Genomic DNA, 14453 nt, shown 5'->3' with positions numbered 1-14453 from the left:
GATGTGATGGGTTGAGTCTATAAGTCAGATGGTTACACAGGTTAATTGAAGGTGTGTGTGCAGTTGTCATTGTGGCTTTTTAGACAAACTGTTTAATTGTGGCTTTTTAAGCAGATTTGGCAAGCTATAGGAACTAGCAAGGAGCTACTAACTCATTACAAATTTACTTCTTGCCTTGTCATTTATCAACGTTGCCCTCTAAAGATTGTGGATTACATTCCTTACAGTTTAGATGACATCTTTCCAAGTTGCGGTCTTTCATAATTTGTATATTTAACATAGTGATTCTCCACAAAAGTGATTATTTATGTTTTTGATTACTCTTGTGCAACTTCTTGTAGGTATATAAAACCTTTAAAAATTTACATGCTCATTTATTGCATTTCTTCATTTTTTGTCCTTTGATTAATAGATTGCTTATTTGACCTTTGAGAATTAGAATACTTACACCAGCCTCTTCACTCACTGTATTGGTTTTATTTTTCTTAATGTGAGTTTAGTAGGTTGGTCATTCTACTTCAAGAATACCTTATCTTGGATTTGTGAGAGCACCTCTGGAGGTGTCCTATGAACCTGCAGTAAAAACATGGGAATGCTTGTGTGGAGTCTACTGCAGCTGTCTTGTGTAGAGTCAAAGGGGAAATACGGCTGTGCAGATAGTCAAATTAAAATTTATAAGTCTTATGGCTTTAAGCTTGTAATTGAACTACAGCTTCTATGTCTTTATGAATGATTCATCCTGCTTTTTTAATCTTTATCTTCAGTGCAGACTCTGAAGAAGCCTTGCATTCCTGTGGAAACTGCAGCAAAGGTCCTGATGTCAGATACTTACAAGAGTGTTGAAGTCACTGAGGTCTCAGAAACCTAGCATGTGCATGTATGCTTGAGGATTTTGCCTAAAAGGATATAATACGTGTCTCTGAAGATGTCTAGAAACAAACACCTATTTAAGTACACTGGAGTTGGTATGTCAGGTTTAATCCAGTGCAGCTGTTTCTGGACCTTCAAGAGTCTTTGACTTGCTGTTATTTATTTCTCCAGTGAAGAATTTACAGTCTTTTGGAAGTCTTATACATGCATCCTTAACTTAAGTGTGGTAGTGTTTTTAACTCCAATTAACTGTCCTGCTGCTATGCGACATCAGTTAATAGAACTCATCAGTTGCTAACCTTTATTGGCCTCACAGCTAATTTGTAGGATGACTTCTTTTGCTTGAGCTAAGCAGTCTGTAGGAGTCTTTGCCAGTGTTGCTATATCTCATTTTGCAGCGAGGACAAAGACTTTCATACTCAGTTTGTCTGTGGTGCTTCTGAGATTTATTTAGACAGACTGATGGTGCGTATTTTAAAGCTGGAATATATTTTCCCACACACATCTAAAGAAACTTTGATAATATGCACACTTCTGTGTAAAATTGTAGCCAGCTAAGAATCATGAAATGCCCTGGGATGCACTTTATATATAAATAAACATGATAAGATTGATGTATTTTATATATACTGTGTGTGCTAAGATCTGTTTAAAAAAAAAAAAAAGGTATTAAATATTACCTATGGTTCAATGAGCACATGCATCCTGTTCTGCTTTTATTTCTGATGTTTAAATGCAACTTATTACTTTTGCAGTAGAAATTCAGTTTTTGTATTTTCTGTCATCTTTCCCTACCTCAGATGGACAGATAGGGAAAGATGGACAGGTTGTCTTTATGTTCGTGTGCTGCCATTAACAGTTAGGGAAATCTATCTTGGAGGGAAAGGTTGTTCACCTTAAAATTAATTTGAAAAAGCCTTGCTGTTGTTTAGTATATTCAAGTTGCATAGCTGTAAAAAGGCTTGAGGGGAAAAAGCTGATTGGTTCAGCACTTATTTCAGCACCTTGTCCTTCAGTTAGAAGGTTGTTATCTACAGGAAAATAATTGCTGCTTTTTGTTTACATGGTGAGTGAGAAAGAGGACCAGAGAGCATTCAGGTTCACCTTAAATGTGCAGTGAGGTTTGTTCTCATCTGTTTGACTTGTATTTGGCATCATCAACTGCAGAGTAGTCAACTGCTGAACAGAGGAAGGATGTTGACTGTGCTGTGCCTGTGCTGTCATATGAGGTTGGTGGCAGGAAAACAAGAAGCCTGGTGGAACTTGGAAGCTGATAAGGAACTAAACAGTAGTCAGCCATCATTTATCCATAAACAAAATACCTGGTTTATTCAGGTGTTCTGTGCTTGCTGCTGTCAGTGTTTGATTGTATTTGGCCTTATAGGGTTGAGGTAAGAGATGCTGGGACTCCTGAGCTGGTCCCAGAAAATCACATCTTTCCAGCTCTCCATTATGGGACATAAATTCACTTGCACTCCAGATATTTATAAAGGTGGTGTCATGAAAGATACCCAGTCACTGGAAGGAAATGTCTTGTATGATTGTTCATGGTGTGGGCCACAGTAGTGTGTTTATAAATGGCACAACTGGATATATTAGGTGGTTGTGGCAGGGCAGGTTGTGGAGCAGGTCAATTGCTGTTGCTTCTCTGTAGTTTGCCACTGATGGAGCAACTCTGTTTCAAGGCAACTGACTATACTCTTATTTTGGAATTCTTTTATGTCATTAGCGATTAAAAAAATTGCACAAGGAGGAAAAATGAACCAAATAATAGGATAATGTGTCTTTTGTACAGGCAAATGCAGGATACTTGTTGCTTAACAATTTGTGAACTGTAGGTTATTTAATATGAAGTACGTATAATAGAAAAAAACCCGAAATCTGTTCCAGGCAAAAGGGAATGGAATTCTGCAGAACTTGAAGTTCAATGAAACTTCACATGGTTCCCTGATGCTTACAAATCTCAAGCCAATTTTTGTAGTACACAGAAAATAAGATGATTTAATGTAGTAATACTGTTCTAATGTTTTTCATTTGAATGAAAGCTGTTCCCAGCAATCTTGTAGTCCTTATGGTTATGATTTTTCAAGGTGTTTGGCTAGGTTCCATGGTGAATCAAAAAAAGAGATAAAAATGTCAACAGATAATATTCAAGGCATGTACTGTAATTCTGTGTTTTTTTTCATTTCAGACAGTCTGGTATGAGCTTTGTTAAAATACCTTGATTCCTGCTGCCTTTCAGTTGTTTGTTAAATTGTGTCCTAATTCTACATGACATGTGATTTTCAGAGTCTAGATTATTTGTATTCCAATGGTTTTTGATATTTCATGTGTAATAACTAAGAATAATGCCTCCAAATGACTAAAAGTATTATTTGGTGAGACCATGTAACAATCAGAGCTTTTAGGACCTGACATCTCTTGTAGAACAGTATTCACAGGAAATTCATGACTTACATTACTGTAACCACGGGTCTGGAAAGCCTTGCAAAATGTCCATAATTGTTCAAAACCCCCAAATATTGATATATATCACTGGAGTTTACCCACTGAATGGGCTATATGCCGTGATATTTGGTATTTTGTGCAGTTTTCTGAGATGCTGCTAGTTCTTATGAATCTCCTTCCCTGGGTATTTCTGAATGTTTAGGACAAAAGTTCTTACAGTATCTGGGCAGACTTATACAGGTTTAAATTTTATCTTCTCCCCCATGCACCTGTTAATTGGATGGTTCTACATATTTCATCCTGAAAATGAGCTTGAAAATGACGGATGAAGCTAAATGACTGACAATATTGGCATTAATTTGAATTTTAATATAGCTTCTGTGATAAAACATTCCAAAGGTGGAACTGAATTTACTTTTGAACATCTGTGTTTTTCAACTGCTGTTGCAAAGTGACAGTAACTTCTTCAAACATCTGTTGTTTGACCAGAAGCAGTAACTTGTTAAGTCCAGGAACATAAACTATAAATATGCATGTTACTTGTTTTTGTAGAAATAGCATTGTTAATGCTATTCATTCTGCTACTCTGGACATGTTCACAGAAAGTCCTGGAAGTTAAGCAGCTGTGGGAATGTGGGTGTGAGTAATGCTTATTAATTCTCCATACGTGTGCTGACACACCTGCATTTCCTTGTGGACAAAACTCCTCTAACATTATTATGGTTCATGTGGTACTTCCTTTAAATCAGAGCTCCTGTCTTGTGTTGTTTTTCCTCTTGACAAGCAAACAGGAATAGCAGCAAAATGGATGCACTATTATAGATGAGTCTTCTGTCTCTGTAGGACAGGAATCTTTGCTGGAGGTAGCAAATTAAAGTGAGATGTATCAGTAGTTACTGTGATACCAAAAGTTGCAAGTGTTCCAGGTTTCACTGATACTTGCTAGAAAGGTCATGAACTACTAAATGTGTTATTCCGGGGAAGTGTTTCAGACTGCAGATACTGATGTGTAGATGTTGTATTGTGTATGAGAGCACATCAAATTACACAGCTGTATGTTATGCTGATGTATTCAAATATATATATTAGTTACACTACACATCTGTCCTTTGTTTGTCCTCCTTCCGCAAGGAGGAAAGGATCAAATATGGTGTAAAGAAATCTCACAAGAACACTCCTTAGGAGAGTGGTCTATACTGTTACGCCATTCTTACAAAGTGGATCAATCATGTATGTCCTTTGTTCTTTTCCAGGAGAACTCTTGTCCCTCCCTTTTTTGTAGACTTCACCTGAAAGTCAAAATGTTTGTCTCTTGATCATTCAAAAAAGAAATTCAACACTGATGTCACTGTCTTGCAGGACATACTGCCCTTTGTTTATTAGCCTTTTCTGGATCATGGTTTTGGACAGAGATTCACCCCTGTTATTTGGAACTATGTCACTGGGTGATATTTAGACTTAGTCTTAGATCCCATCTCTGAATTCTCATTCTTCCAACAGCATTGTTTGTGTGGCAGTGTTGTACTTGGGATGCTGTATTTGTGTAACAGTGGTTGAGTTGGGTCTGTTTTCAAGATCTGAAGTTATAGAGTACCTCTAGTTTTTAGAAAAAATAGTTCATGTATTCCCATTCCTGGACTGTGTTTTGCTTTCTTTGCTGAAGACTTTATTTGTAGGTTAATACTGCTGGTTGGGACTGACACATGATTTAGGATAGATGCAGATTCTTAGACTTCTGCCTGAGACAAAGGTCAAACGAGTTTGACGTATAAGTCTTGAAAAACAGTCTTGCCATATGTTAATATTTTCAGACCTTTTATGCAGTGTGCGTTTGTCATTGTTAGGTTCTGGGACTTTTACTTTTCACAGCAAAGTTTAATGATTTAATGATGCAGGTAGCCATATGACATGCATATAAAGTCACTCATATTAGCAACTGTAAAATAATTTTACAAACAATGAGCCTTTCATTGGTACCATACCTGAGAAGTGGTTTGTCATATTTTATCTGCAGACACAAATTTAGATGACATAGGAACTTTAGGTAATTTTAGTAAAAAAGTAGTTTTTTAATTGAAGTTCTATACATTATGTAGAACTTTGCATTTGGAAAAAGTTGTCTTTATGTTTTTCTCTTCACTATTAATGGTCTTTCATACTATTACTAGTATGGTCTTTTCATGATAGGTTTACAGACAGTTTTTAGGAAAGTTATTCTTAGAGTAACTCTCCTGATCTGAAGTATGTTAATCATTAGGCATAAAAAAGTTCAAAAACTTCAAATTACTATTGCAGATGTTACCATTGTTTGCATAAGCACAAGTGACTGCATGCTTAAGCTATTATTTTTGCATGCCTTCCTGGCTTGTATCTATAGTATCTAAATACAGTGATTTGTATTGCTTGGGCAGGCGTTTGGATTGCTAAGAACAGGGAGAGAAAACAATTGATTGGGCTACAATGTCAATAACAATACCCAGTGACAGTGATAAAATGGCCCCGTTGTTCTGATCAATGACATACCCTTCTAATTAAAAATAGGGTTCTGCTGAATGTAGATGATGTTTCCTAAGGTCCTGCTGTGTATTTAGGTATTTCTGGTATCTATTTGTTAAATACAGAGACTCACTCATCTTGTCATGGGTTGAAAGAGATCTTGTGTTAAGGTATGCATGGCGCTTTGTAAGGTGAGCAAGGGGTAATAAGGATGGATGCCTTTTATTGTGGAGGCTTCATTACATATCTTCTCAATTTGCTTCTTCTGTGTATTGTTCTAATAAGAAAGTGTGATGTAGGAGAGAGAGAAGGCAAATAGCATTCAGAATATTTGATTTTTGTAGGTGTCTGGTGGAACCTGTAGCCTTAGTACCTGTTTTAAGCAAATTTTTAAAAACTATGGATGAAAGGGAGCTGCTGTGATAATAACTTTCTGTTACACTTGTAGACCTTTATCTCAACAGATAAAAGGGTTTTTCCCTTAGTTCTGCAAGGCTGAAGATACCAGCTTGGTTTTTGTTTGGTTGGTTTTGGGTTGGGTTTTTTGGTGGTTGTTTCTTGATTGTTTGTATGTTGTTGTTTTGGGTTTTTTTTGTAGTAGTAGTAGTTCAACAATGCTGCCTTGTGGTTTTCCATATTATTTCTCTGTATCATTTGGGGCTGGAGGGCAGTGATTTATTTGGTCTTATTGCAGAGTTTGGTCTTCCTCATCTCAGTGGCACAGTCAGTAATGAACTTGCCTGCATACAGTAGAAGTACTTTTTCCTTCTATTTTGTTTTCCAGGGGATAAACATGCACTATGGTGAGAATGTTGTACTAAGTTTTTAAAGATCCTGGATGTAAATGTTCAGCTCCACAAATATCCAGCATCCTTAAAAGCTGTTAGTGTTAACTCTGGTTACTCCGTAAAAATTTGTGATAGCATTATTTTGTGTGTCTTGATTTTTTTTTTTTTTAGGTCCAGACCTGTGTTCATACTTCCCAAGTAACACTGATTAGGAGTGCATTTGTATTAGAGGCACAGCTGAAGCTGAATACGGACAGAGAGAAGCAAGTTCTAATAGATTTTAAAAAGACTTCTGAAATAGCTTTTCTGTGTTTTTTAGGAAGAGGTTGAAGGAAGTTCTTTAAATTTCATGCATTTGGCTATAGAAGATTTTTCCATTTTCAACTTTTTTCTAATCTAGGATCAGCATGATTGCTTTGTAGTTTAACAGAATTTACTGCTGTTTGAAGCATAGAGGTGTTTGAAATTAGAGAAGAAAATGTAACTTCTAATTCTTAGAAATGCAGGGCAATATTTGAGGAGAATAAGTATTTGTAATTTGATTTTTCTTGTGTAATTTCCTAGCAAAGCCATTTGTTTTATGGATACGCTGATTATTTGGTTAAGAGGAAGGGTTACATGAAAATACATTGTATAGTTATAGACATGGTTATGGACAAATGGGCCTTGCTTAATAAAATTTATGCAGCTGCAGTTTCCTGTGAATTTTTTCTTCCTTAGAGGGCATGATCTGGACGGTTTTGTCAGTGATACAGTCAGTCTACAGCAGTTGCTGATTTGGTGGTTCATCCTTTAAGAAACAATTCTTGCTCTTTGTATGGATATGCCCTCACTTTCTTCATTTTTTTCTCTTACTGTTTCTCTACAGTTTGTCAGAGTCCTCCTTTATCCTCAGACTTGGAAAGTGTTCATGTAGGTCAGAAGTAGAGCAGGATAGGGTATGAGTGAGACAGATAGTGCAGCTTACCCTGTCGTCTACCCATGTTGGGAAGTAGAGGGAGTCCTGTGGCTGCAACAGCCACTTAGCCAAATCACCAGCTCTCCACAGGATGGGACATGATTGACAGCACTGGGTGGCAGTAGCTCAACTAGTCTTTCTCAGTTTTTTTACTCAAGACTTTCCACTGCAGCCTCACTTCCATGCTACTCTGCATCCCACAGCCGTCTCCGGGGTCCGATTCATGCACAGACTCATGGCCATGCATTCCTTTTTCCTCCCTCTCTAGGTTTGAGAGATACTGCTTTGAGACATCAGCTTTGTTTTCCTTCTTGTGAATGATGGTCTATAGCAAAAGTGATAGGTAATGAGGAACTAATATTTATGCAGATCTGACACAGTGCTTATGTTCCTACTTGTGTCTTTTAGTCAAGCAGATAAGAAAAACCTCTTCATGAATACTGCTTCTTCATTTGTTGAGTGAGTAAAACCAGAAAAGCATACAGCTACAATTGCCCTGTGTCTTGCACCTTCCTGCTGCACCCTTGAATATTGGTCTTTTAGAGTAATGGAAAGCTGGCAGAAAACACAGAAATTATTGTGGACCTGAATAGGTAGCCAAGTTAGATTTAAATAACTTAGAATGGCTTCCCTTATCTGTTATGCTGTGAAACTCTGCAGCTGCATCTACTCTGGCGAGCAGCCATCAAAGTGGAATGATGTAGGTGCATGTGACTTGAGGCATCGTTTTCACAGCAGATATTTATATCAAAAATTGACTATGAAGTGTTTATTGTATGTGACTTGCTTTCAGTTAAATCTCTTAAATGAAATTCCTCAGTAGTCAGATTTTGTGGAAAGTTGTTTAATATTAATGTTCCTTTTTTCTTAGGAAACCATATTTTGTCAAGATAGTTTTCTTCATACCTGATTTAGTAGCAGTCATGCTGAGAGTTTTGATGTCTCCACTCTGGCTTCTTTATTCATGTTGCTTTCAGTGCTTCCCTATTTTAATACAAGTTTCTAGGATTATACTTAATTGATTTGTCACTCAAGGAAAATCAGCACTTCAAACAATTAAGTGTAGCAAAATACTAGGTAACAAAGACACAAAGATTTTTGTTCTCATCCTAGTTATGAAAAATCCATTATTCATTATCTTACTGTTTTTAAATACTGAAGTACAATTTTCCAACACAATGGCAAAATTGCTTTTGATACAGAATAAATTGCTTGCCAGTTCAGAGGCTGTATTTTGAAGTCAGGCTTACCAAACATGATGGTGCTTATGCTCATTATCTTCACTACTTGGTGAAGCTCCATATTTGAAAGTACAAACCTAGATACCAATTGTGGAAAAAATAAACAAACCTTTATCTTTAATATAATGGTAAACAATTCTTAAAGAAATTATGATTCAAAGATCAATGTATTCTGCAAATATTATCACATTTACAAAATAGATTTAAACGTTATGCGTATCTGTGAATGTTTCTCCATCAAATCTCTCCCATGATTCTCTTGCATTAGTGTGTTCCTTCAAGAAAGATTTTACCCTGTTTACTGTGTTACTGTTGTTTATAAGATATACTATTTTTCAAATCAGACACTTGTTAACTTTGTATGGAAGTAAAAGGGATGTGTTACTTTGTGATATCTTTGTGATATCCATTACAGCTGGCAGACTGTGATCTCACTGGGTGGTGTTAAAATACAAGATTAATTGTATGTTCAAGAGCAAAACACAATGCAACATAAAGCTCTCTATTAAAACTGTGATAATGTCGTTTGCAGATTTAATTAGATAATATTATAAAAGCATTGAACAGGAGTATGTTTCAGGCCTGTCTTATTGGAAGTCTAAGAATGAAGTAATATCTTGAGTTTTTTCTAAGTAGTGGTTTTATTACCTAGTGTTAATCTAGTCTGAGAGCAATAAATATAATTTGGTATAATATGGATATTAACCTGTAATAACTCCTGTGTTTTGTGAAGAGAATCTTTTGTATAATGCTTTTTCTTAGTCCATTAATAATAATGGTAAGAGAAGATATATTGCTAGATTGTCATATGAAACTGAACATCAGATACAGCATTGTGAAGATCAAGTTTTCTCATGTTTAAAATAAACTTTTTTTTTTTTTTTTTTTTCTGGTAAGTGAGTGATCTTAGCAATAATTTGGAAAGCATATTCCATGCCATATTCTCACATAACTCACATAACTTTCTGGGACCTCCAAACTTTTGATATTAGCACATTTTATTTTAATTCAAAACTTTGGTTGTTTTCTGCAGTGTAGTAGTGCTTTTACACCATTTGAAACTTTGATGAAGTTTTCTTGTTACTAGGCCTAATGTACTTAAAGTTCCAATACTCAGTTAACTTGCACCTGGTTGTGGGAAATATTTGTTTATTATTATTCCTAGTTATGCAGTATTTTCTAGTCTGGTCTGAGCACATCCCTTAATAGTGTTCCATACCAAGTGATTCCAAGGCAGGGCAGTGCAAAAATCAGGGCATCACCTGCCAAAGAAAAGAGGGAGTGTCTAGCTCTTGACTTGTTAAACAATAGTGGATCTGGGGCTTTTTGTTCTCCCTCCTTATTAGAGTTTACTTCTAACTATGTTGATACCAATTTATTATATAGCTATTATAAAGTATGTGGTGTACCTTTTCAATAGAAATTTAATATTCAGTCTCTTGCTTCCCTCCCTCCCTTTCCTGGCATCCAAAAAAGTTAGTAACTGTTTTAATATATATTCTTACATACAATAAGGCTCAACACAAAAAATCTAAGGGGAAAGGCAATGGTTTCAGGGTTTTGTATTCAATATATAGTGAGTTAAAAAACTTGTAATATTGATTTTTAAAAAAAAATACTGTATTTGTCTATTAAGACTTTGGGCTGAATACTGTTCAGGGTTCTGCTCTGTCAGCAGAACTCTGTCCTGCACAAGCAAGGCCACCTACAGCTACTTGCTCTGGATTGTGTCCAGACAGGTTTTGAATGTCTCAAAGAATGGAGATACTACAATCTCTCTGGACAGCTCATGCCCATGCTCAGTCATCATCGTGTTAAAAATGTTCCCTGATGTTGAGATGGCACCTTCTATCTTTCAGTTTGTGCCCATTGCCTCTAGTCCTGTGACTGGACACCATTGATGACAGCCTGGCTCAGTCATCTTTACAACCTCCCTTCAAGTTCATAGACATTAGTAAGATCTTGTTTATGCCTTGTCTTCTTCAGGCTGAACAGTCCCATCTCTCTCATTCTTTCCTTGTAGGACAGATGCTTCAGTCCCTTCATGATCGTAATGGCCATTTACATGATTTAATGGCCATTCAGCGTGACCATGTTTCTCTTGCACTGGACACTGCTCCAGCTGTGGCCTCCTGAGTGCTGAGCTGAGGGGAAGAATCTCCTCCCTTGATGTGCTGGCAGCACTTTGCCTGATGCAGCCCAGGATACTGGTACCTTTCTTTGCAGCGACGGCACAGTGCTGGTGTCCACCAGGATCCCCAAAATCGTCGCTCCCAGGCTTCTTCCCTGGAGTAGCCCCCAGCATGTTGTGGTGAGTGAGGTTGTTCAGGTGCAGAACTCTGCAATTCTTCTTGCTGAGCTTCCTGAGGTTCCCATCAACTTGTTTTTCCAGCTTGTCCAATTTGCACTGGACATTAGCATGTTCCTCTGGCCTGTCATCACTCCTTCAAGTTTTGTGTCATCTGCAAGCTTGCTGAGGGTGCATTTTGCCCCATCCTCCACATCATCAATGAAGATGTTAAACAAGACTGAGCCAGTATGGATCTCTGGGGTACAGTGACCTGGTGTACTGACCTCCAGCTAGATTTTGTGCCACTGACCACCCTCTGGACCTGGCCATTACAACAGAATTCAATCCATCTTTCTGTCTGCTCATCTAGGTACTGCAGCAGTAGTTTACGTACTAGAATTTTATAGGAGACAGTTTCTAAGACCTTACTGAAGTCCAAGCAGACACTATCCACTGCTCTTCCCTCATCTACCAGGTCAGTTATTTAATCTTCCCAGTGTATCAAGTTAGTCAAGTAGGACTTTCCTCTAGTGAAACCATGTTGACTACTCATGATTTTCTTGTCCTTTTTGTGGAAAAGATTTCCAAAGATCAGCTGCTCTGTTACCTCCCGAGGGATTGTGGTGAGACTGGAAGGTATGGACAGGTTCCCTGCGTCCTCCTTGCCCTTCTTGAAAATAGGAGTGGCATTTGCTTTCCTCCAATCTTTAGTCACTTCTCCCAGTTGCCATAATTGATCAAAGATTATTGGAAGTGACCTGGCAATGATGTCTGACAGGTTCCTCAGCACTTGTGCGTGCATCCCATCAGAGCCTATAGGCTTTTTTATATTTTTATATATAAATATTTATGATATAGTACTAATAATATATATTATCACATATATATATGTAATATTATACTATATGAAATAAATAAATTAATTCATGTTCTATTTACTTAAGTGTTCCCTGACTCATCTTCCTTGCTTTAGGCTTTTTTCCTATTCTCTGAGACCTGTTCTCTGGGACTCTTGAAAGTCAGTCTTGCTAATCAAGACTGAGGCAAAGAAGGCATCCAGTACCACAGCCTTTTCCATGTCCTGTGTAACTGTCTCCTGTCTTACTCAATGAGACCCCATTTTCCCTAGTCTTCCTTATCTCACCTACATACTTAAAAACTTCTTGTCTTTGACATCCCTGGCTGGATTCAATTACATTTGGCTATAGCTTTCCTGGCTTTGTCCCTGGAAGCTTGGACAATGTTTTTGTATTTCCCCAGGTTACCTATGCTTATTTCTACCTTCTGTGCACTTAATTTTTTGTCCAGGTTTGGACAGCTCCTTGTTTGTCCAGTCAGAGCCATCCCATGGGATAGGAATCTCTTGAACTTGGAGTAGCTGATCCTTGAATACTAACCAGCTTTTTTTGTCCCCTCTTCTCCCCAAGACCTTATTCCATGGGACTCTTTCAAGCACTTCTTGAAAAGGCCGAATCCATTCTGAATTCCAGGGTTGTGAGCTGCTTTCTACCTTCCCCCCTGCTCTCAGGGTCTTGAACTTGACCATCTTGTGGTCACTGCAGTCAAGGCTGTATTGGCCTTCACATCCCCAGTGAGCTCCTCCTTGCTTGGTGAGTATGAGGTTCAGCAGAACATCTTGTCTCATGGGCCACTCTCGAGTAATTAGAGGAAGAAGTTGCTGAAGTGCTGAAGGACCCTCCAGGATTGTCTGTGTCCTTTTGTGTTGTTCCTCCATCGGATACCAGGGTGATGCAGGTTCACCATGCATTTCCTGTTCAGGTGGTCTCTAGCAAACTAAAATGTTACCTTTACCTGTTCTCTCTTTGCTCTTAACCCAGAAGCTCTCAGTTGCCTCTTCAACCATCTGTAGGCAGAGCTCCACTGCTCCACTAGGCACTCCAGCTTCGACTCGCATAAAGGGAATTAATTTCCAATTTTGTTAATTACTATTTTTATATGGTTTGGGTTTAGGTTGCTTTGGAGATAATGGGACAGTTACAGGATTCACCTTGTAAGAGATGACTTTAAATACAGCTTCATAGAAATTGAACTTACTAATTCTGAGTAACAGTGCATCTTCTTTCAGTCATTTTCCCAGAGGTATAAAAATATGAAATGAGTAAGTTAGTCAATTTGCATGCACTTAGGGGAATTTTCTTACTGAATATTCCAGTGTTTTGTCTTATCTTAAAAAGCATTCCACATACATAAAATTAAAGTGGATAATAGTTTCTGGGGAGGAAAGGACCACTGTTAAACAACTTAATGTTGTTTGCATGGGTCCCACAGGCAAATCTTCTTGACTCCCTGAATCTTTTTGTTCAGAATTATAAGAGTAACTATAATGTTTTCATAGTTAAACCAAAATACTGATGAGTGGTGTAAAAAGTGAGAAAAAGTGAGGCTCAAAGGCCTGCACACACAAGAAAAGACATCTGGAAAACAGGTTGAAAAAGCACAGTGGAAATAGAAAAGTCTGTACTTCCATGAAAACTCAGTCACTTGTGTCTGCTACAAGATTTGTGAAGTAACTTGTTTACCAAAACCTTACAAAGAATGCTTTGAAAAGTAGGAAGTAGCAACTTTGTATGCACAGATTATATTAAAACTAAGAATTTCCCTGGAATGATTTATGCTGTGGTTGACAGTGATTGCGGGCTTTCTGCTGTATTACACAATTTTAACTAAAATCAGAGTATCTTGTTAATGTATTAACAAAAATGCATGAGATGCTTAGATGAAAATACCTCCCTAATGAAAATACATATGGCAAAAATTAACTTGTTAGTTTAGGAGATTCCCAGTAATTAAAAGTGATGTATTGACTGTTTATGTGGTGCTTTTTTCTCATTTTGCCAGGTACCAAGTGGAAGATGAGTCCTCTCATTTGGATGAAATGCCATTAATGATGTCAGAAGAAGGCTTTGAAAATGATGAGAGTGATTACCATACTTTACCAAGAGCCAGAATTTCTCAGAGAAGAAGAGGCTTAGAATGGTTTATCTGTGGCGGCTGGAAGTTCCTTTGCACTAGGTTTGTCACACTAGTACTTTTAATGAAAGTTTCTAGCAAATTACATAAATAGGAACTTTCTATTGTATGATGTATGCAGAGTACAGAACACATAATAATTTGCTTGTCATGAATCTTTTATTTGCCTGCATTTTCCTTACTAGGGCATTGCCAGCTGTTAAAAACCGTTCTGAAGAGCTGATGCTGTTGTGCTTCTCCTGTCTGCCTTGCTGACTTACAAGAGAGATCATGAGCTAAACTTGCATTAATCTGAGGTCCATAATTTGGAATGTAATCATGGTTCTCACTTCACTCAAAACTATATTAGGGCAGAGTGGTTAAATTTTTTA

At 37.4% G+C, this 14453-nt stretch overlaps 1 protein-coding gene across 4 annotated transcripts in view; it reads left to right on the top strand.

Annotated features, from left to right (window-relative positions):
- Positions 1-14453, top strand: part of ATP9B (ATPase phospholipid transporting 9B (putative)) — a 151601-nt gene that overhangs the window by 1384 nt on the left and 135764 nt on the right. For all 4 annotated transcript variants that reach the window (XM_062514181.1, XM_062513456.1, XM_062512636.1 and 1 more), the window contains exon 2: positions 13951-14124. In XM_062514181.1, coding sequence (XP_062370165.1) covers positions 13988-14124 — 137 coding nt within the window. In that variant the 5' untranslated portion in view covers positions 13951-13987. The remainder of the gene's footprint in view (positions 1-13950; positions 14125-14453) is intronic.

Source organism: Cinclus cinclus, chromosome 1, assembly GCF_963662255.1.
Source record: "Cinclus cinclus chromosome 1, bCinCin1.1, whole genome shotgun sequence".
NCBI classification, from domain to species: domain Eukaryota; kingdom Metazoa; phylum Chordata; class Aves; order Passeriformes; family Cinclidae; genus Cinclus; species Cinclus cinclus.
This window is presented reverse-complemented; position numbering and strand designations above follow the sequence as displayed.